The sequence below is a fragment of the Haliaeetus albicilla genome, chromosome 5 (assembly GCF_947461875.1).
Source record: "Haliaeetus albicilla chromosome 5, bHalAlb1.1, whole genome shotgun sequence".
Taxonomy (NCBI): domain Eukaryota; kingdom Metazoa; phylum Chordata; class Aves; order Accipitriformes; family Accipitridae; genus Haliaeetus; species Haliaeetus albicilla.
Window position 1 is genome coordinate 44,830,614 of NC_091487.1, and position 19,669 is coordinate 44,850,282.

Below are 19,669 nucleotides of genomic sequence, written 5' to 3' on the forward strand. Positions count from 1 at the left end.
CTATAATATTTGCAGCAAAGGAAAATAAAACTTTGTCTCAGCAGAGACTTTATTCAGATCTTACCCAAATTACTGTTACAGTGTCAACAGAAAGGCATAGGAGGAAGTGGTCTTAATTCTGTCTTTCACCAACACTATGTTATGATTACAGGTGGGGATTCCTTGTACAGTAAAGGAAGCCAATGCTCGTAAAAACAATCTCTCTCTTTATGCTAGGTGATGACAGAGCAGTAAGCAAGTTCCCAGTTTGTTACCACTCCTCTAGGACAAGTGCTGAATAATGCAACTTACTAAAGGTCCTGGGGTCAGCTCTGGAATCTGTCTGCTGTAAATATTTCTGCCAATCCCTTCTGCAGTAGGGACACAGGAATGTTTAAATGGGGACATCCCTGGAGCGCACATCTAACTCTGTGACTGACATGGCAGCAACACGGTCTCCCAGGCAGTTAAAACTAGCAGTCTGGGCCAAGGAAGATGTTGTCCATATGCCATAGGATTTGTTACCAGTGGATTGGTTCCAGGCTAAAAAAGCCATTTGCTGCAGTTTGGGCCTCAAATGCAAGCAGTTTATCATCAAGGGATCAAAGTAATACCATTTAGTCCATCTGAAATCTAAGATGCAGCAGTTCAACTTTAATAGTGCTATGTAAAAGAATAGGCCCACAGCCAGAAAGCCTGTACTTCCTCTGCACAGGTATAGAGGATGGGGTCTTTACTGGATGTTGTGATCTCGTAGTAATTGGGACTGGTGCTGAGGGTGGTGGGTGCCTCTGAGCTGCACAGCAGAACACCGTTGCTGCCCTTTCTATCATGGCCTGTTTTTCCCACTTAGGCCAGGACAAACTGCAGGTTAGTGAGCAGCACTTTGATGCCACTTGTGACTGTTACAACAGAGGTGGCTGGGTTAAGTTTAAAAGTATTTGCATCACCCTTTTTATAGCGATCACGAAAGACGTAGATGCTGCCATTGCAGCTGGCAATTTTCCAGAGGGATGGTACCGAGCTCCAAGCATCTGGCAGGCATAGCCGGGTGAAGCTATCCAGTAGGGGATTATAGCATAGCAGTGAATCCCCCTCGGCTACAATGAACACCACATCCTTGTGTACAGCAGCATGCATGCGGCCTGCAAAAGGCAGTACATATGGCTTCACGTGGCATTTCTCTGTGTTGGTATCATAGCACTGAATTAGCCGAGAGGGCTTGGTGAAGAAGTCCAAGTCATTTTCCTCCCCACCCAGCAGGTAAATGACACCATTAAGGTTTACACCTGCAGCTCCAGAGACTGCCACTTCCAACTGGCTGGTCTCTGTCCAGACATTGTCTCGTACTCTGTAATATATGACAGCATTAGAGAGAGTGTCCTGTAGAGTTTTCCCCCCCAGTGAATATATTGCATCCTTGCTTGGCACGGAGACAAGGGTATGTTGGAGCCGGTCACGGGGCAGAGGGGCACACCATTCCCAGTCTATAGTCGCATTGTTGCATTTCCACATGCGTCGTGGAATGGAGCCACCAACAACGTATAGGTCACTACCATGCTTGCAGGCTGCGGTGATCTGGTGACACAGGCTGTTCTGTCCGCTCACGCTTATGGAGTCATCATCAGCACAATGCAGAGAGACAGCAAGTGAATGTGTACGTGACGACTCCTTTCCAATCAGGTAGATGTGAACATTTTCTCCAATCACCTGAAAGAAAAGAGGAGTGTGTCAGCAGAACTGGACCTCTTTACACAAACATCAGTGATGCCTAAGACTGAATTTTTCAGCTTAGGACCCACCTGTGGGCCTGGGGCGTGTGACCTGCTTCCCAAGTCCTGCCACCCGGCAGCGTTCAGGATTCAGAGCCTCAAAGCCTTTTCACGATAATGGTCATATCTGACATAGCAAAATAGCAACAGACTTCACTGGAACCCAAGTGTCCGCAGTTGAGGTAAGGGCTGGCTACATCACTGATGAAGTAGAGTTATTGTAAGGGGAATGCCAAACACAGATTTCTGAATGGTCTCTCTGGTAACTGAGCATCTGGTGAAATAAGTTATTTGTGGCATTGCTCCAATCACTAGTGAAAGCAGCCTCAGGTTAAATTAAAAAAGCTGTCAGTGGGGTTGCTATTTATGACAATGAAAGTATTCCTCACGCAAGGACCATGAATTTCATTGGCATTTGTGTTTTGTGACTTTCAAGTCACACCTGTGAGCAGAATACCCTGCCTTGGGAAGTGTGAAACCAGCAAGTGCTACACCAACCCCGGAACAGAAGGTCTTTTTATACCTTCAGACTCGATCGCAGTGTCTCTGAAAAGCCCGCTCGCTCCTCCTTGTTGAAGTTGATCCAGGTTTCTATGGCAACTGTTGGATTCTGAGAACATGGAACGCCATCTGCGGTTTGGAGACAGAAAGGCATTTATAGTATCTAGACAAAGGTGTACGTACTCAGGAACATCCTTTTCCTGTGACTCCCTCCCCCCATTCCCACCACAAACCCTACTTTCTAGAGAGGGAAGAAAGATAGAGAGGTTTATAGATTTTGGCAGGCATAATCAGCACCGCCAGCCAGACATCTACATGAAATTAGTTTGTATAAATATCAGAAGACAGAGCTGCCAGATCTTAAGCACTTTGGATGAGTTTCAACAAAGGAACCTATGTCCAAGAGAAAGAGGGCAGGAAAGAGAACTTACATGCTTTGTGACGATGAAAAATATTTTCTTATTTAAGCATTTAGGCAAAAAGATTCTCTTATTTGAGAATCTCAGCAGCTGCCTTTCTTTCTGGCTGGTCCTAGAAACCTGTCTAGCAAAAGTCATCTGCAGAAATTTTCCTTCTCTGAGCACTGTCAGACAGCTGACCCTCAAGACTGAACATCTGGTGTCGCTGCTATCCTCTTAACTTTTGGAAATCCCCAATGAGCTACTATAGCTTTCCTTTGCAGTGTGACAGTAGGAAACACTCCACAGACTGCATCAGATTTCAATTTGTTTCCAGATGTGATTGGAAGTTTTGGTTATGCCACAAACTATTGCATCATCGTTATCAGTACATTTCCTAGATTTCAGGCATTTACTTCCAGTTTAAAAGCCAGCAATTACACCTATATTCATTGAGAGGCTTCCCTATGAAGGTGCCCTGATTCTGTAGTCTGCTCTCATGACAAACCCCAAATTCAGTGATGCTAAAGGCATCAGACAAATTCCAACATTTTTCTCTGTACTGAAAGGAAGGGAGGAGAAAAAGCGTGGCACAAAAGCAGGTATTTCAAAACTGTTTATTAGTAAAAGGGATTTCCATAAGCTATCCATCACAGGTAGTGGTTGAATGGAAAAACTTTGATTTTGAAATGGGTCCTAGTGTGCAACAAAAGGTAAGCTTAACAAATTACTATTTCATGAAATTAATTTTAATCCTTGCCACTAACAGCTTCCTCTATTTAATTCTCCATTAACTAAATAGAGATGCAGGAACTGCAAAAGGGAAAGATTTTCCCTACCAGCAGTAGGAGTGTATTTCAGATTTTAATCCGTTTTATGAGCTAAGTTTCAGCATAGATATTGAGTAATGTGATTCTATATATGTAAATAGATGATGCATGGAAAAAAGTTTTATTGAGCAATGATTTTAATTTAGGACCACAAACACTAATGGCCGTAGTCCTAAAACTATGGTTACTACATGGAATCCCTAGGAAGTTAAGGGTGATTGACCTCTATAGCTTTATTTCATGATTTTAGGAATTTGGGGTTTTTTTAATGAACTCACAACTTGGTTTAAAAGCTTTAGCTAGATAGTTATCAAAATTACTCTAATTTTATCATAGTCTTTCTGAGCTATCAGTACATATTCTCAATAGGTTTTTGTCTGTGAATTTCTTTAGATGCAATAGAGATAATACAATGCAATATCTGTAAAGACTCTCATATGCATAGCAGCAACTTTAGAAGCTATTTTAAGTCTTACAGACAAATTTGCCATTATTCCAAAGAAGCCAGTCATGGCAGGTTTATTGCTGTAACAGTATAAAACACATGACACACAAAGTATAGTTATTTACTCATTTACAAAATTATTTAATTAAAGCAAGAAAGGAGCAATCTCTCTGGTCCCAGGTCCAGCACATTTGAATGTATGACCTTCTTCTACATTCTTGCTTCCTCTAGGAATGATGCACAAAAATGGAGTTGTGACTGCAGCATCATGAAGAAGTTTTCAAGTACTGGCTGCACCTGCTAGGGCAGCAGAGAATCTTTAAGGATTGGTGGCAGTTGGACTAACTTGTTGATGTGTTGACACATCCTTGACAACACTGAGTCATTGCATCCATTACTGTGGAAGGCTATTACCTTTACAAGAAGGGTAATTACTGTACTACCTAAGATGTTACAATGCCTCTATTTCAGTCAGATGAGTGCCTAGCCTAAATAATCCTAACAATTATATACAATTGTTAAAAACACTTAATATAGTCTAAAAATATGGCTTGTGCTCAAGCCTTCTTACAAATGTTGAGTTGTTGCATTACTATGTTAAATGATTATGAACTAAAGAAAAAAAACTTTCATAAGATGTTCATTTCTGGTAAGGCTTCTTTCTTTTACTTTTACTGCAAACAAAAACACAACAAGTTGTTGAAAGTTACTAAGTTACATTTAAAAAAACGTGTAATACTTCTACCTGTTGATCCAGGAACTACTGGGAAATACCAGCATCCTCTATGTCCCTTTTCTATAGCTCAGATGCTTTATGTCCAGTAACAATTAATAGGTTTTTTTCTGATTAAGTTATCCAGAATGTTTTGCTTTGCCTAGCTTAGCTAAGCCTCTGAATAGACAGTGGTTATGAAAGCTTGGATTCTTCCATCTATTTTATTCAATCCCCGATAGACTCTCTGAAAGTCTCTTTCTACATCCACAACCTGGCTAGTCTCAAGAACTCCTTACCTGTAAGGATGTCCGTCAGCAGGCGGAGAGGCAGGTGTAGGAACTCCTCTGTGTCTTGCAGTTGAGACAAATGTGACTTTGCACAGTGTTTGGCAGCTGTGTAGAGCTCCATGTCACTGTGTTGATCTGCCAACCACATGACCTGCAGACAGTTCCTAACCTGCACTGTACGGGCCAGAAAACGGGAGCACTCTTCAAAAAGGGCAGTCAGCTGGTACATGTCTGCCACTTCATAGGTTTCCTGCAACTCCTCTGCCCTCAGCTTTACAGTCCCATGGTAAATATAGTCCACAAGGAGCTGAAACACACTCTCGCTAACGTCCTGCAGCTCAATGACCCGGTTGTGGGCCTCCTTTAGGTTGGAAGTGAACATAGAACGAAAAAAGCAACTCTGAGCTGAGAGGACCAAACGGTGTAGCTGGAATTCTTTGCCTTCCACTGATATTGTAACATCAGCAAAGAGCTCATCCTCCAAGCATAATTTCATAATACCCTGGGCCACACGGCCTGAGTGGGAGCGGTCAGTGAAGGTGTAGTTCACAAAGTAGTTTTCTTCTGCAGAGGAGCCTCCAGTCTCTTCTGACGAGTCCATGGTGCTGCACAGATCAGACCTCCAGCAATCTGTAAAATCACAATAATTATATGGCCTTCTCTCTCCACTAACAAGATTATGCAGTACTTCAGGGTACAGGGAAAAATCAAACATTGGTAAGAGGCCAGCATATTTTAGACTGAATATAAATAGCGCAGCCAGAAACTTCTGCTTGAGCTTCAAAATCTCAAACAACAAATGAGAAGTTGGCATAATTAAAATTATAATATATACCAAACTTCCAGTACAGTGAGCATCACATCCCAGCAGAACTGGGAGATGCACACATCTTTTCACCACTCATTTCACTGACACAAAGAAATGCAGCAACAGTTATTCAAGTGGAAAGTCCAGCAACCGCCCTAGGAAACTCGTGAAGCCAAAAGAATGTGGCAGCACCATAGCTGGGCTAGGTGGAAAAAGGATTCCAGATCATACTAACAAAGAGCGTAGACAGCAATTCATATTGGAAGGAGTTAATTACCATCCAAAACCCATCAGAAGGAGTTAATTACCATCCAAAACCAACATGATGAATCTGTGCAGTGGTATCAAGTAAGGTGAACTTGCTTTTACCAAAAAGATGTGCGAGAAGTCTGCCAGACGTAACCACCAGTCCTTCAAGCTAACCAAATGAGATAACTGATGGTTATACTCAGTTTGTTAATGTGCCAGACACCTTCAGCATGCAAAATAACCTGTTAGATGTTGTTAGTCACTGTTTCCCAAGTGGCAAGGAGAACTCAATTTAAAAGATAATGCCTCTTAGTAGGTACCAGAGATTGTCTGCAGAGCTCCGAGCAGTTTGTGGGTCAAGAAAACTTCTGAATCAGAGAAGGACTGCTGTAGAAAAGAGCTCTTTTTTAACATGGCTCTTGACAGCATTAGGAGCAAACAGATGCTCATCTGCATTCACTTTAAACTTATTTTTACATCTTAATTATCAGCCATGGTGACTGATGCCACAAATTTCTTCAGTTATTACTGAACATGATTTCCACTACAATGTTTCCCAAAGACAGGATTTTTCTCCAGGAGATTCAGAGTTACTCTTCCATGCTCAAACGTGCATTTTCTTACAATAGCTCTGTTTGATACAGGAGGCCTCCTAAGTTCTTTGCTCAAGTTCTGTTCACGGGAAGTAGTGTCTACATCCCTAATTGGCTAGACAAGTCCGTCCCATCCCTGATGACAGCCTGCCTTAATTATACCCTTCTTGTGATTTTACAATAGTTCTGGTCTGTCTGAAAAGTACCTCCACATTAGTCTGTAAGAGACCGAGGAACTGCAATTAGTACAGAACACATCGGTACTATTTTTCCAGCTTTACCAAGTACAAACCTATCCTGCAAACTGGCTCCCACTTCAGTTAAAGCTCTTGATCCTCACAGCCAAGGTGCTCAGAAGCTGCAGCCCAGAACACCTAAGTGATGATGCAGAGCACCAGGACATGGATGGATGAACTCCTCTGCCCTCTTGGCACGGCAGAACCAGCTGCCCCCGCTGCCCCGCACGATTTCCGGAGGACTGGTGCCAAGTCACGAAAGAAATACCGACAAATCTCACATCCTTCTTTGTAAACACAATGTTCCCCTTTGCATCCACGGCATCTCCACTATAAAGAAAGAGCTGCGGGAACAGTAAAGTGTCCCATAAAGCAAAATCTGACACTCCATGCATATTTTTCATTACCAATGACCCGCCGAACACCAGGTGATAGGTGACAACCTGGCACACCTCCTTCCTTGCTCCTGACAGGGCCGTGGGTGCCATGACAGTGCCTGGGACCAGGGAGCCCACGCTATACACAACCGACAACGACTTCACGCTTCGGGGGCGGCGGAGGAAGAAAGAAAACCTAATTCTCCGGAAAGCAAAGACCCTCATTGGGGCCACACTGCCGTTACGAAAACCGCCAGAGAGTTACCTCGCCCCCACAGCGCTGCTGTAGCCCGGGGGGGGTATGTGTGTGTGTCTGACAGGAACACCACCACCACCACCACCCCCCTCCTCACTCCCGTACCCGACGGCGGACACATCTCCACAGAACTCGCTGCCTCCCGGGCTCCCAGCCCGCCCCCGGGGCTCCCCCGGTCGCGGTCGCGGTCCCGGTGCCCTCCGCAGCACGGCCCACACGGCACCCACCTGCGGCGCCTCCCTTCATGCCGCCGCCCCGGAGTCTCCTCCACCTCCTCCTCCTCCTCCCGCCGCCCCGGGGTGCCCCAGCAGCTCCTCCACTTCCCCCTCACCCTGCGACAGGCACCCGCCGCTTTCCGGCCACCCACCCGGAAGCGCCCCCGGGCAGCTCCGCGCGCGCTTCCGCCTCCCGCCCGAGGAAGCGCAACGACGCTTTCCGCTTCCGGTCCGTGCCCTTGCCCGTCCCTGTCCCGGCGGGGATGTTGGCGGCGGCGGGTCGGTGGCTGACGCGGGCCGCGCTGCGAGGTGAGGGTGCCCGGGGCCGGGGAGGCGGCGGGGCTCGGCCAGCCGGTGGCCGCGGGCCAGGGCGGTTAGCGGTCGGTAAGTCGTGTCCGTTTCTCTCCACAGCGGGCGCAGGCCCGGCGGCGGCGGCGGGGGCGCAGGCCCGGCTGGCGGGGAGCTCCGCCGCGGAGACTCGGCGTAAGTGAACGGGACCGGCGGTGGGGAGCCCGGCCTGGTCTTGAGACTGGGGGGGGGGTGTGTGTCTTGCGGTTGTGGGGGGCAGTGGAAGAGACCGAGGGGTGCGGTTGTGTCCCGGTCAGTTCCCGGTATTTGTGGGCTTTGGGAAGTTTCGGTGCGATGCAACCGTTTTGAGCCGGTGTATCGGAACACGGTTGGTGCCTGTCGGGCGTAAACCCGCGTTTTGCGTGGAAAAGCGGCTCTGGCGATAAGCGTGCTCGCTCGGGGTTCCCCTTCGCATCCTTCGCTTGTTCTGTGCGGAGTCGTGCCTGGGGAACGGCTTCGTTGCCCTGAAGCTTGAGGAGTATTTGTAATCGGAACAACGACAAAAAAGCAACAGGAGATCCTGGGGTGGTTTGATTCTGAGGGGGTTGCTTAGGTGCTGGCACATCAGACAAAACCAGGATTATTTTGTCTAGGAAAAAAAGATTCCTTCCAGACCCAGGCTGAATGTCATGAGCAGTATCTAAGTTCAGATTGTTCTGTCATCTCTGCCTCTCTTTCATCTTGTTATTTGCTTTCCCGTTATCTTGTTGGACTGTTCCTCCTGCTCTGTTTACAGTGCACGAAAAAAATTCTGTCTAGCACTGACACAAACGTTCTTCCTTATCAAAGTCTCTAGTTCCGTGTTCTGTGTACCACAACACATGTATGTTGCTATGGTCTAGTCTCTACTGCAGCATCCTGTATGTTCTGCTATACATATATGTTGTGTTTAGCTTCGGATTTACCATAAATAAACTTTGCGGGTTACCTGAACCTGAAGCTGCCTGGCTTCTGCCAGAGCTGCTGAGAGACAGCAAGACTGGTTAAAGGGATTTTTAAGCCAGGCATGCGAGTTGCTACTCTTCTTTCTGTAGCTTTCTGTTTTCCATGCCATAATCTTGGGAACTTTATTTTTCTCTTTAGCTACTGTCAGACCAAAAAATGAAGTAGAACAGAAGCAGCTCTGTGCTTTTGGAGAGTATGTGGCTGAGATTCTGCCCAAGTATATCCAGCAAGTACAGGTAGGTGCTCTTTGAGAAATCGTTCATGTGGCGGGGGGGACAGGACCCAGTGAACACACTACTTGTTTGTTAGTTGTTTTCAGAAGTTCTTCTGGGCAAGAAAGATTGTCAGAATTACATGAAAGTTACCGCTATTGTTAAGCCCCTTTATCTGATGTCATTATGTGTCTGCTGTACCATATAGTCTCTTTGTTTGGGTGTTCTGCTGGATTCAGTGTAATGTTCAGTCCTGTTGGTGTTTGTACTCATGCCCTTTATGCTGTTTTCAACAGGTGACCTGTTTCAATGAGCTGGAACTATTGATCCATCCAGATGGGATCATTCCAGTTCTGACCTTCCTTCGAGATCACACTAATGCTCAGTTCAAATCCTTGGCTGACTTGACTGCTGTTGATGTCCCATCTCGGCAGTACCGCTTTGAGGTAAGAACTGCTCATAGGTGCAGGAGTTGGAGAGTTTCACAAGTGCTGGTGGCTGCGGGTGCTGTTGCGGCTCTGACCACATTTTTTGCTTTCTGACAGTGAACAGAAAATCCACTCTGAAATGCTGGATTTTGTTTACTCTGTGGATCATGGAAGCAGTAGCAGAACTGATACTGCATGGGTTCTTAGTCTGGCTTTCCTTTTGTGCTCTGCTGAAAGTCTCTGTCTTCCTTTTCTTTTTTGTTTGTTTGTTTGTTTTCTTTTTTTTGTTGTTTTGTTTTGGTTTTACCAAAGTGTCTAGAGACTTCTTTCTGGCCAGACGTGAATTGGTGCTCTTCCTTTTTCCACTTAAGCCTGTCAGCTGCTGTTGACAAAACTGACCACATTTTTCTTTAAACCCCATCAATCTTCTTAACAATTTTCCTCTTTTAAAAAAACAAACCAAAGCAAAAAACTAATTAGTTGTTTTAAAAACATTCCCTGAATGTCAGGACTACACAGGACATGAGGCATATTTTCAGAAAGCTCTCAGAAGATTTTGGGCACTGCACTTTCACTGACTTTCAGAGAATATTGGAGATTTGATTCCAACACATGCTTTTGAATATCACACTGTATAGCTTTTCAACTGCAGAAAAATTGCAGTTGCAAATAGAAAAAGAAGAGATACGTCTTTGGGCAAACCACACACTCGGCATGTTGTCTTCTCACCTACCATTAGAAAGCTTTGTTCACAGTATTGTTGCAAAGACATTATTGTAGTTTAACTTAGGAAAATCCGTAAAAGGCAGTGGCAGAAAATACCTAGGGCTCACATGCTGTAGGCGGCTGACTATGGTTAGGCAGCCTTATGGACAAAGTGATGTCTGTGTTCCTTTTGCCCAAAAGACCGTCTGCCCAGATTGGACAGAGAAGTGAATTGGTAGATTTTTTAGTTCCCAGCAAGTAACAAGGATAATGAGTAGTAGCTGATTTGTTTTCCCCCTTTGTGGTATTAAATCACTTACCAACAGCTACTCAGAAGGTGAGGGGTGGCAGGTTTGCCTTATCTGTATTAGCTAATCGGATGTCTGTTGTTTTCAAATACAGCTCGTTCTTGCTTTGCTAATAACAGCTTTGACTTTTAGTGATGTAACTCATGATTAGGCAAAAATCCTGAGTTATAGAGAGAGTTTCTTATGTCAAAGGCCTTCAGTCTCTGAAGAAGTTGAAGATTTTTTAATTCAGGATTTTCCTTTCAAAAATTAAGGTAGTAGATTCATAGAAATAATATAGACCTTCATGAGTCCACCTTTTTCAGCCATCTTCACAGAGGCAGTATCAAACAAGGCTACACAATTTCTTACAAAGGTTTGGGGGTTTTTTTTCAGCTTGTATTAAGTATCCCCCACCCCATCCTCTCTCGGAGGTTCTAGTAATCCTCATAAGCAGCCTTCTTATTAGTACTTCATCACCAGAAGAGTTAGAAATTTTCCCTGGTATACAACTTCTTTGCTGAAAACTAAGTGTTTTTCTTCTTAGCTTTCTCCCACTGGATGCTGAGGGTAATTGATAGCCATTTTCTTTGTGACAGACTCTTGAAAGACTATTGTCAAGTGTCTCCATCCCTTCAGTATTTTCTTTTTTTAAGGTTTAGTATCCCTCTTTACTTCAGCTCTTCTTCATTGGTCATGTTTTCTAAATCTCACATCATTTTTGTTACACTTCTAGGGGCCAAAGTGATAAGCTATTGGAACCTCAGTTGTAATAGTGTCTTTTAGTGCCCAGCTCTGAAATGCTGAATGTCATTCTGCTGATGAAGAATATTTGAAATAGTCTTTGTGTGCCTTTGCTTAGCCAGTACTGTACTGCAAAGAGATCCATAAATGCCGTGCAAGACCAATGCCTTCTTTTATTCTGCTTCAGATTGTGTACAATCTCCTGTCTCTGCGGTTCAACAGTCGGATCCGTGTGAAAACATACACTGATGAGCTGACACCTGTTGACTCAGCAGTGTCTGTGCACAAGGCAGCAAACTGGTATGAGAGAGAGGTGAGTGCCGGCGTACTTGGGAGTAGGGTCTTTGTGGAGAGGAGCTGTGTTTTCCTGATTAAACTGATTCCCAGGGCCCTGAGAAAGAAAGAAGTGTTTCCCTGGCTGCCTTTCCAGAGTAGGAGATAAAAGGGTGATTTGCTTTTTGAATGAGTTTCTGCATCAGTTTCGCTGGCACCGCACAAAGCCAGGCATGTAACTGAAATTTTATGAACATAATACATGAAGGTTTTTTTTTTTTTTTTTTTCCCTAATCTAATGCAGCTTGCTTGGCTCCCTTTCATTTAGGTTTGGGACATGTATGGTGTTTTCTTTGCCAACCACCCTGATCTAAGGCGAATCCTCACAGACTATGGGTTTGAGGGCCATCCTTTCCGGAAGGACTTTCCACTCTCTGGTTACGTGGAGGTAGGAGACACGCTCGTGTCTAAAGTTACCAAATCTCTCCAATACTTATCTGAGTTTCGGTACTGTCCTGGTTTTCGCTGGGATAGAGTTAATTTTCTTCTTAGTGGTTGATACAGTGTGTTTTGGATTTATTGTGAGAATAATGTTGATAACATGCTGATGTTTTAGTTGTTGCTAAGTAGCACTTATCCAAAGTTAAGGATTTTTCAGTTTCCCATGCTCTGCCAGCAAGCAGGTGTACAGGAAGCTGGGAGAGACCATTGCCAGGACAGCTGACTGTCGTGGTTTAACCCCAGCCAGCAACTAAGCACCACGCAGCCGCTCACTCACTCCTCCCCCCATCCAGTGGGATGGGGGAGAAAATCAGGAGAAGAAGTAAAACTCCTGGGTTGAGATAAGAACGGTTTAATAGAACAGAAAAGAAGAAACTAATAATGATAATGATAACACTAATAAAATGACAACAGTAGTAATAAAAGGATTGAAATGTACAAATGATGCGCAGGGCAATTGCTCACCACCTGCCGACCGACACCCAGCCAGTCCCCTAGCGGCGAATCCCTGCCCTCCACTTCCCAGTTCCTAAACTAGATGGGACGTCCCATGGTATGGAATACACTGTTGGCCAGTTTGGGTCAGGTGCCCTGGCTGGGCATGAGAAGCTGAAAAATCCTTGACTATAGTCTAAACACTACTGAGCAACAACTGAAAACATCAGTGTTATCAACATTCTTCACATACTGAACTCAAAACATAGCACTGTACCAGCTACTAGGAAGACAGTTAACTCTATCCCAGCTGAAACCAGGACACTGACCTGAACTAGCCAAAGGGATATTCCATACCATAGAATGTCATGTTCAGTGTATAAACTGGGGGGAATTGGCCAGGAGGGGGGGATCGCTGCTCAGGCATCAGTCAGTGGTCAGCAGGTGGTGAGCAATTACATTGTGCATTGCTTGTCTTTTCTTCTCATTTTTTAAAAATTATTATTATTTTATTTTATTATATTCCTTTTCATTACTATTATTATTATTAGTAGTAGTAGTATTACATTTTATTTCACTTCAGTTATTAAATTGTTCTTTTCTCAACCTACGAGTTTTACTTGCTTTTTCCCCAATGCTCCTCCCCATCTTACTGGGGGGGACAGGGAGTGAGTGAGCAGCTGTGTGGTGCCTAGTCGCTGTCTGGGCTTAAACCATGACAGGTACAGAGATGTGACTGCTTTACAATCCTTTGTCCGAAAGGCACTAAGGATGTTTCACATGTCTGTATTCCAGAGGAGCTGTATAGATTTCCTGCATGGAAATTTGAAGTCATCACAAAGTATCATCCGTGATAAGGCAGCCTAAGGTCAGAGGCATTGAGCAAATTTCATGTGCTGTGTGCCAAAGACATTTGGCAGAGAAAGTGCTTCTGCTTTTATCATGCCTTCTGAAAGATTAAGCATTCCACTGCAAAACTGGAGATTCCCAGATGAATAAGGGACTGAACTGATCTTAACGGCAGTTGGAACTCCACTTTTTTGAGTTTTTGTAGGCCCATATTACAAAACTCTAGTTGAACTGACTCTTGCCATTTAGCAAATATTTACCTCTGTATGTCAAACCACAAGTGAAAAGAGTGTTTTTGGTATCTGTCTAGTTTCAAATGACCACCTTGCAAAAGCAGTCACATTTGGTGCAGTTCTAAGACTGAGTTGAGTCTCAGGAGAAAACAGTGAGGTTCTGCAAGCAACAGAGGGGTTTAAGAAAAACTGAAATAACAGCAAGTCCTGCAAGTGAGGACCAGGCAGCATCTCTTGAACTATGGTTTGGAGATCTGGACCGTAACAGTGAGGATAAAGCAAGCCAATCAGAAGTGTCTCGTACTCACGCGCATTTCACCCTGGTTGTCTTTTTGTCCCATGCTCTGAGTGTTATGCTAAGAAGCACAACTAAAACCAAACAAACTGCCATATTATAAAGATTCATGGAGACTAGTCCCCAGCTATGCCAGGTGGACAGGCCACCTCATTTTGGTGACGCAGGAGAAATTCCTTTGTCATATGACAAACTAAGTGTGTTACTCTGTGTGGGCTTCATGTGGACTGTAGGCTGGGCACTCCTAATTCAGGGTGGTTAGTCAGGACACCTGAGGTACGTACATGGTAGCAAAGAGGAGGGCTTTCCTGGGGAGTCCAGAGGTCTTGGTGGCATCTGGAGGGCTTTTGTTTAATAATGAGGAGAACTGAAGCTGTGGCAGAGGTCTGTGGTCTATCCATGGTGTAAGAACTAGGACTGCCTGTACTGGAGGGTGGTCTGGGTCATTGCTGTGTACAGCTAATAGCAGAGATGCTATGGCGACTGTATGAAAATGACTGGCTTTTGTCCTTTGCACTGTTCTAGGTGCGGTATGATGATGAAGTGAAACGGGTAGTGGCAGAGCCTGTGGAGCTATCTCAGGAATTTCGCAAGTTTGATCTGAATAGTCCTTGGGAGGCATTTCCTGCCTATCGTGCAGCTCCAGAACCCCTGAAAATAGAAGCCGGAGCCAAGAAAGAAGATGCAAAATAGCAGCAGAATGGAGCAGATGCATGGCACCATCCTTTCTGTTCTAACATAGTATTTATAATAATAAAAATTGATATGAGATTCTTGCCTGTTGTGGTCACATGAATAATGTTTTCAAACTAGATGAAAAGCACAGGGTGAGGGATGCTATTTGACAATCCTGATAATGCCACTGGTAGATGTTTATCTGCTGCTCTGAATTGTAAGACACCGGATTTGTCTTTTTGGTTTGCAAATTGAATGGAGTCCAGGCATTCCCTGTGGCTAAGATGCTTTATATACACTGCTTGTGTTAGCTGTCCTTGCAGGCATACATCATAACCTGAGCACTCACTCGGAGACTGTACTGAAGCAGCTGTGTAGCTTAAGCAATGGGATAGCAGTATCTCAGCTCCACGAGGGATGTTGGGAAGACCATAATAATAATAATATAGCTAACAGGCAAAGCTTTTGTAAATGGTTCTAATACAGTTGTTATTAGGACAACTCATGTACCTGGATCCAGACCAAAACAATTGTGGAAATCCTCTGCATTTTTTTCTTGGGAATTAGGTCAGTGCCTGTTCTCCTGGCAGAAGAAGGAGTTGCAGGTAACCTCTCATGTGCTACTCCCTCATGATGGCTTTTTCTTCACAATCAAGCAGTCTTTACTTTCTCCAGCATCTTCAAATTGTGCTTTTTCCAGCAGTCAAAAATATCTCCCTTCCCTTGTTCCATAGAGAAGAGTCTATGCCTTTTTGTCACTATTCCCATTATTTTGAGCTGTATGATATAATAGCATTACCACTATCTTTGCTCTTGTGGAAAATATCATCTCTCTCCAAAAAAGCTGGAAAAACACTGTAGTTTCAGTCCACCCACCACCTGTTTGAATGGGATTACATTACAGCAGTCATCAATTAATGTCCCTTGTCCTTAGTCCAGAAAATGCATCAGAAAACTGACCTCATTAAGATCTGAAAAGTATTTTGTAAGATTTCATAAAATAATTTACAAGCTGTTTGTAGAGATTCCCTGAATCACGGCTTAAGCTTTTAAATTGTAAAAGCACTAATTAAAAAAGGCATTTGGGGGATGTTAGAGCATGGGATGGAGGAAGGGATGGGACAATAATCAATTAAGAAAAAAAAGGGACAAGTACTCATTGTGGCTAGAATGTGAACTGTTTTCAAGAATAAAGAGCTGAACTGTATGGTAAGAATCGGGTTTCATGTTTGTTTCCAACCCAGCCTTGTAAGCATGGGCTTCTTAAATTTTTATTTATTTTTTTTTAATTTGTTTCAGGCTGCTTTGGCTGGCAGTATTTGGGATATGACTCAGAACAGTGTTCTCTAGTTAAAATTAATAGCGTTTGCTACTCACCTTAAAAGTTATAGCTCTTAATCGGAAAGAGGAAAGAGAAGGGAACAGAAATCAGCAGAAGTTTGGGGTTTTATACAATTCTTAGCTCCACTTTGGATCTGCCATCAATTGAGCTAATTAAATAGGAAATGTGCTTTTAGTCCTTCCTACAACGTGTTCCACAGCTGGTTCTGTTTTCTGTTGCAGTGGCTCTTTTTGCATGCCGATGCCTATTGCACAAGACAGAAAAGTTCCTGGCACCACTTCTGTTACTGTGAAAATTCTTTATAAAGCACATTCCCCCCCCCCCACATTCTCCCTCCCCCATCCCAGGTTGCTTGAGGTACCATGCCAAGACTCATGGTCTGTATATCATAAAAAATTTGTATTTCCCAGTACAATAAGTCAGAAGAGTGATGGTGGCAGGAACAGAGGGAAAACTGCCATTTAAGCATAATGTTTGTGCAGAGGGAGAATTTGATTGACGTAACATCAAGAAATGTTAGACACAATGCCCTGTCAAGTTAGACAACGTGCAAGGTTTATTGAAGAATGTGTGTACTGGAAAAGTAGCCGGCCCTGTGGGGACAGGCATTGGCTCCAGCAGGTCTTTAATATGTGGAATAGTTGCTAATGGACCCAAATCTCTTCTCATTAGAGAAGCCTGGGCGGTTATGATGAGTGCGATTTGCTCACCCAGACGCATTATCCCAGGGCACAAGAGGGTTCCACAGCCTCAAAAAGTACCACCAGTGTTGGCACACTACCTCCGCTCTGGAGCTCCAGGGGCCATTCTTGCCTATGGAACCTGCTGGTTCTGGATTCCTTCTGGCTGGTGGGCACTTGCTTCATGCTGGGCAAGGCGGTGGTCAGCTTGGTCAAGCGCAAAGCTGTCTTCCAAATCCTCTGTCCCTGCCTGGTCCACACTGCCAGCCTCCACGAGGCTTGTTTGCCGGGGTTGGATTTCCCAGCTGTAGGAGGACGTTGGATGAGGTTTAAGTAAATCAGATGTAGCTGACTTACAGACACGCTATTCAGAAGAGAGATTTTTCTGGTACTGCGGGGGCAAATAGACTTTAGGTGATGACTCACAGTCACCATGTTGAGCTTCCCCAGCTGAGTAGGTTTTGCTGGTGTTTTCCAGAACTCTGGAATTTCTTCCTCCAGCCAGGCGAGCAGACTCTCCTCCTCCCTGAGCATGTGGCTATTGATGGTATCAGGTAATCCACCCACATCACAGCTACGGAGTCTGGATAGCCCTTATAATTGATCTCCAGTCAAAATCCAGATGGGGATTTCGGCTGGGCCTTGCACTCCTGCAGAACAGAGCTTATGGGACTCGTGAGGGACAGTCTGGATGACAGCATGCCCCGTATCACCCATCACACTGCATCCCATGACATCTCCCAATTCTGTGAGGCCCGGACAGGGGGTCCTTTTGTGCAGTAGTGCAGTGGGATGGGGCCCTCCCTGTCACTGTTACACAGCCCATTACTCCTTCAAGCAGCGGATGCTGCTCGCAAAAACTGAAAGAAAAAGACAAGGAAAGCATTTGCATAAGGACTAGCAGCACCACAACTGGAAAATACCAGTATAACAGTGGAGGTCCCCTCTGGTTACAGTCAGTGTTTCTTTCTTACTTCCCTCAAGGTTTTCTTCTTTCTTCCCCTCCAATGACTCAAACCTCACCTTCTCTGGGAGCCGTGTATATCCTTCTTCCTTCCCCTCTTTCCTCAACCTCCTTCTTCTTCTCATCTTCCTCCCTTCAGCACCTGCCAGACAGACCCAGGCTGGGGACTGTGGTCTCCCCAAGTTCTGGGCGAGATGTTCGAAGCAAGAGACTTCTCCAATTCTATGAGCAGAGTTTCCCTTTTGTGAAGATGCTGCCTATCTCCCTGCAGTCCCATTTCAAAGAAACCTCCTTGCCAAAGAGGCCCTTCTGGTGCTGTATTAACCAGCATCCAAACAGCTCCTGCAAGTTTTTGATCCTTCATATCTTGTTCCCCTTTCCCCTCCTCCTGCTTCAAGGAGGTCCATCGTGGAAAAGATGAAACCAGTCAAGGTGCCCCTGCAGAAACCCGGCTTGATGTGACGTTTTGCAACTGCTCCTACGGCATACGGTATGACCAGGGGGAGTGCAGGGGGACAGGGCTGTGCACGCTCAGCTGTGAATACCTGGCAAGGACAAAATCCCTCAGGAGGAGCAGGCGCACCGCCTAATACTGCAATCGTACACATGGGGACTATGTGCAGCCGTCAGAAACTCAGGCTTGTTTCTCTGCACCATATAACTACTGCGGCTTTACAAACAACTAAGGCATACGTTTATCACTCTGCAATTGCCTTTCTGTGCGAGGTAGTGAGGCGATTCTACAAAATCCTCCTAGCTCAAAGCATCATCTGCCACTGATGCTTGTCCCCCACCTGCCACTCTACCAGTCACCTAAGCACAGCCTCCAAGCCTCCTTTCTTCTCCCTCCCACCAACATGGGCATCCTCCTCTAGACACTTGAGCTGCAAGCTTTTCCTAGGAAATTTTCCTGTTGACAAAATCATATATGGCCTTTGCAGATGTTGGCCAAAATCCTGGACTCATCCTTGTGCCATGTGCTGCACGCTAAAGGGAGGCCATTTCATGGCCCATGAGATGCAGGGTTTTTGCGTAGTGACTTCTAGACAGTCATGCGTACACTGCGGATTATAAAGGACTCTGGCACAAACCATCAATCTCACTGCACAGATGGGTCATCGGTGTCTGCCTCTTGAGTAGCATGTGATTCACAGTTTAATAAAAGATATCTCATCCCAGAAGAAAGGGATGCAACTAAAGCGTAAGCAGAAGAAAGTAATGAAAACTGAAAGAAGTGTAGCCTGACTTGAAGATAGCCAAGGCTATGACGGAACCACTGGTCTTATTTTGATCCAAACTGGGAGTAAGAATGGCTATGGATACTGAGGGCCCCTCCTCCCGTGACAAATCTTGGATTCTTGCATTATGTGCTGCTTTTCTTCATAGCTGATGTAGGTCCTCATATTGCCAGGTACAGCTACAGAGCCTGGAAGTTTCAGAAAACATGCCACTTTGCACACTGACAACTTACTAACTGGAACATCATCCCTACCCTCAGTAAACTATCTGGTGACAGTAGTCACTACAAACTGACACTGTAACTTGCTGAGAAAGGTATGTGTTTCAGATCCAACTCCCCTCTCTTCTAGGCAGAGTTCTTTCCCCCTTTAACCTGAGGGAGGTGGTTTTATTAGTTCTTGTCCCAGTTTTGGCTGGGATAGAGTTAATTTTCTTCCTAGTAGCTGGTATAGTGCTGTTTTGGGTTCAGTATGAGAAGAATGTTGATACCACACTGATATTTTCAATTGTTGCTAAGTAGTGTTTAGTCTAAAGTCAAGGATTTTTCAGCTTCTCATGCCCAGCTAGCAAGAAGGCTGGAGGGGCACAAGAAGCTGCGAGGGGACACAGCCAGGACAGCTGAACCAAACTGGCCAAAGGGGTATTCCATACTATGTGACGTCATGCCCAGTATATAAACTGGGGGGAGTTGGCCTGGGGGGAGCGGATTGCTGCTCGGGAACTATAACTGTGCATCAGTCAGAACGTGGTGAGCAATTGCATTGTGCATCACTTGTACATGCCAATCCTTTTATTATTATTATTGTCATTTTAATATTATTATTAGCATTATTAGTTTCTTCCTTTCTGTTCT

General features: G+C 44.8%; 2 protein-coding genes across 5 annotated transcripts; one reads left to right on the top strand and one right to left on the bottom strand.

The window, feature by feature from the left end:
- Positions 1 to 31: 31 nt before the first annotated feature.
- KBTBD4 (kelch repeat and BTB domain containing 4) lies at positions 32 to 7,855 on the bottom strand. Of its 4 annotated transcripts, none has more exons than XM_069784604.1 (4): positions 7,778 to 7,855; positions 4,937 to 5,557; positions 2,275 to 2,381; positions 32 to 1,689 (listed from the first exon to the last, which is right to left on the bottom strand). In XM_069784604.1, the coding sequence occupies exons 2-4, from the start codon at positions 5,526 to 5,528 to the stop codon at positions 829 to 831; spliced, it is 1,560 nt and encodes a 519-aa protein (XP_069640705.1). In that variant the 5' UTR covers positions 5,529 to 5,557; positions 7,778 to 7,855; the 3' UTR covers positions 32 to 828. The 4 variants fall into 4 exon arrangements, with proteins under 4 accessions (XP_069640705.1, XP_069640703.1, XP_069640706.1 ...); XM_069784602.1 differs by having other exon boundaries at positions 7,674 to 7,830; XM_069784605.1 differs by lacking the exon at positions 7,778 to 7,855 and adding an exon at positions 6,870 to 7,047.
- Positions 7,844 to 15,798, top strand: NDUFS3 (NADH:ubiquinone oxidoreductase core subunit S3). Its single transcript, XM_069784625.1, has 7 exons — positions 7,844 to 7,970; positions 8,073 to 8,144; positions 9,093 to 9,190; positions 9,463 to 9,612; positions 11,518 to 11,643; positions 11,932 to 12,051; positions 14,442 to 15,798. The coding sequence occupies exons 1-7, from the start codon at positions 7,925 to 7,927 to the stop codon at positions 14,607 to 14,609; spliced, it is 780 nt and encodes a 259-aa protein (XP_069640726.1). The 5' UTR covers positions 7,844 to 7,924; the 3' UTR covers positions 14,610 to 15,798.
- Positions 15,799 to 19,669: the final 3,871 nt, after the last annotated feature.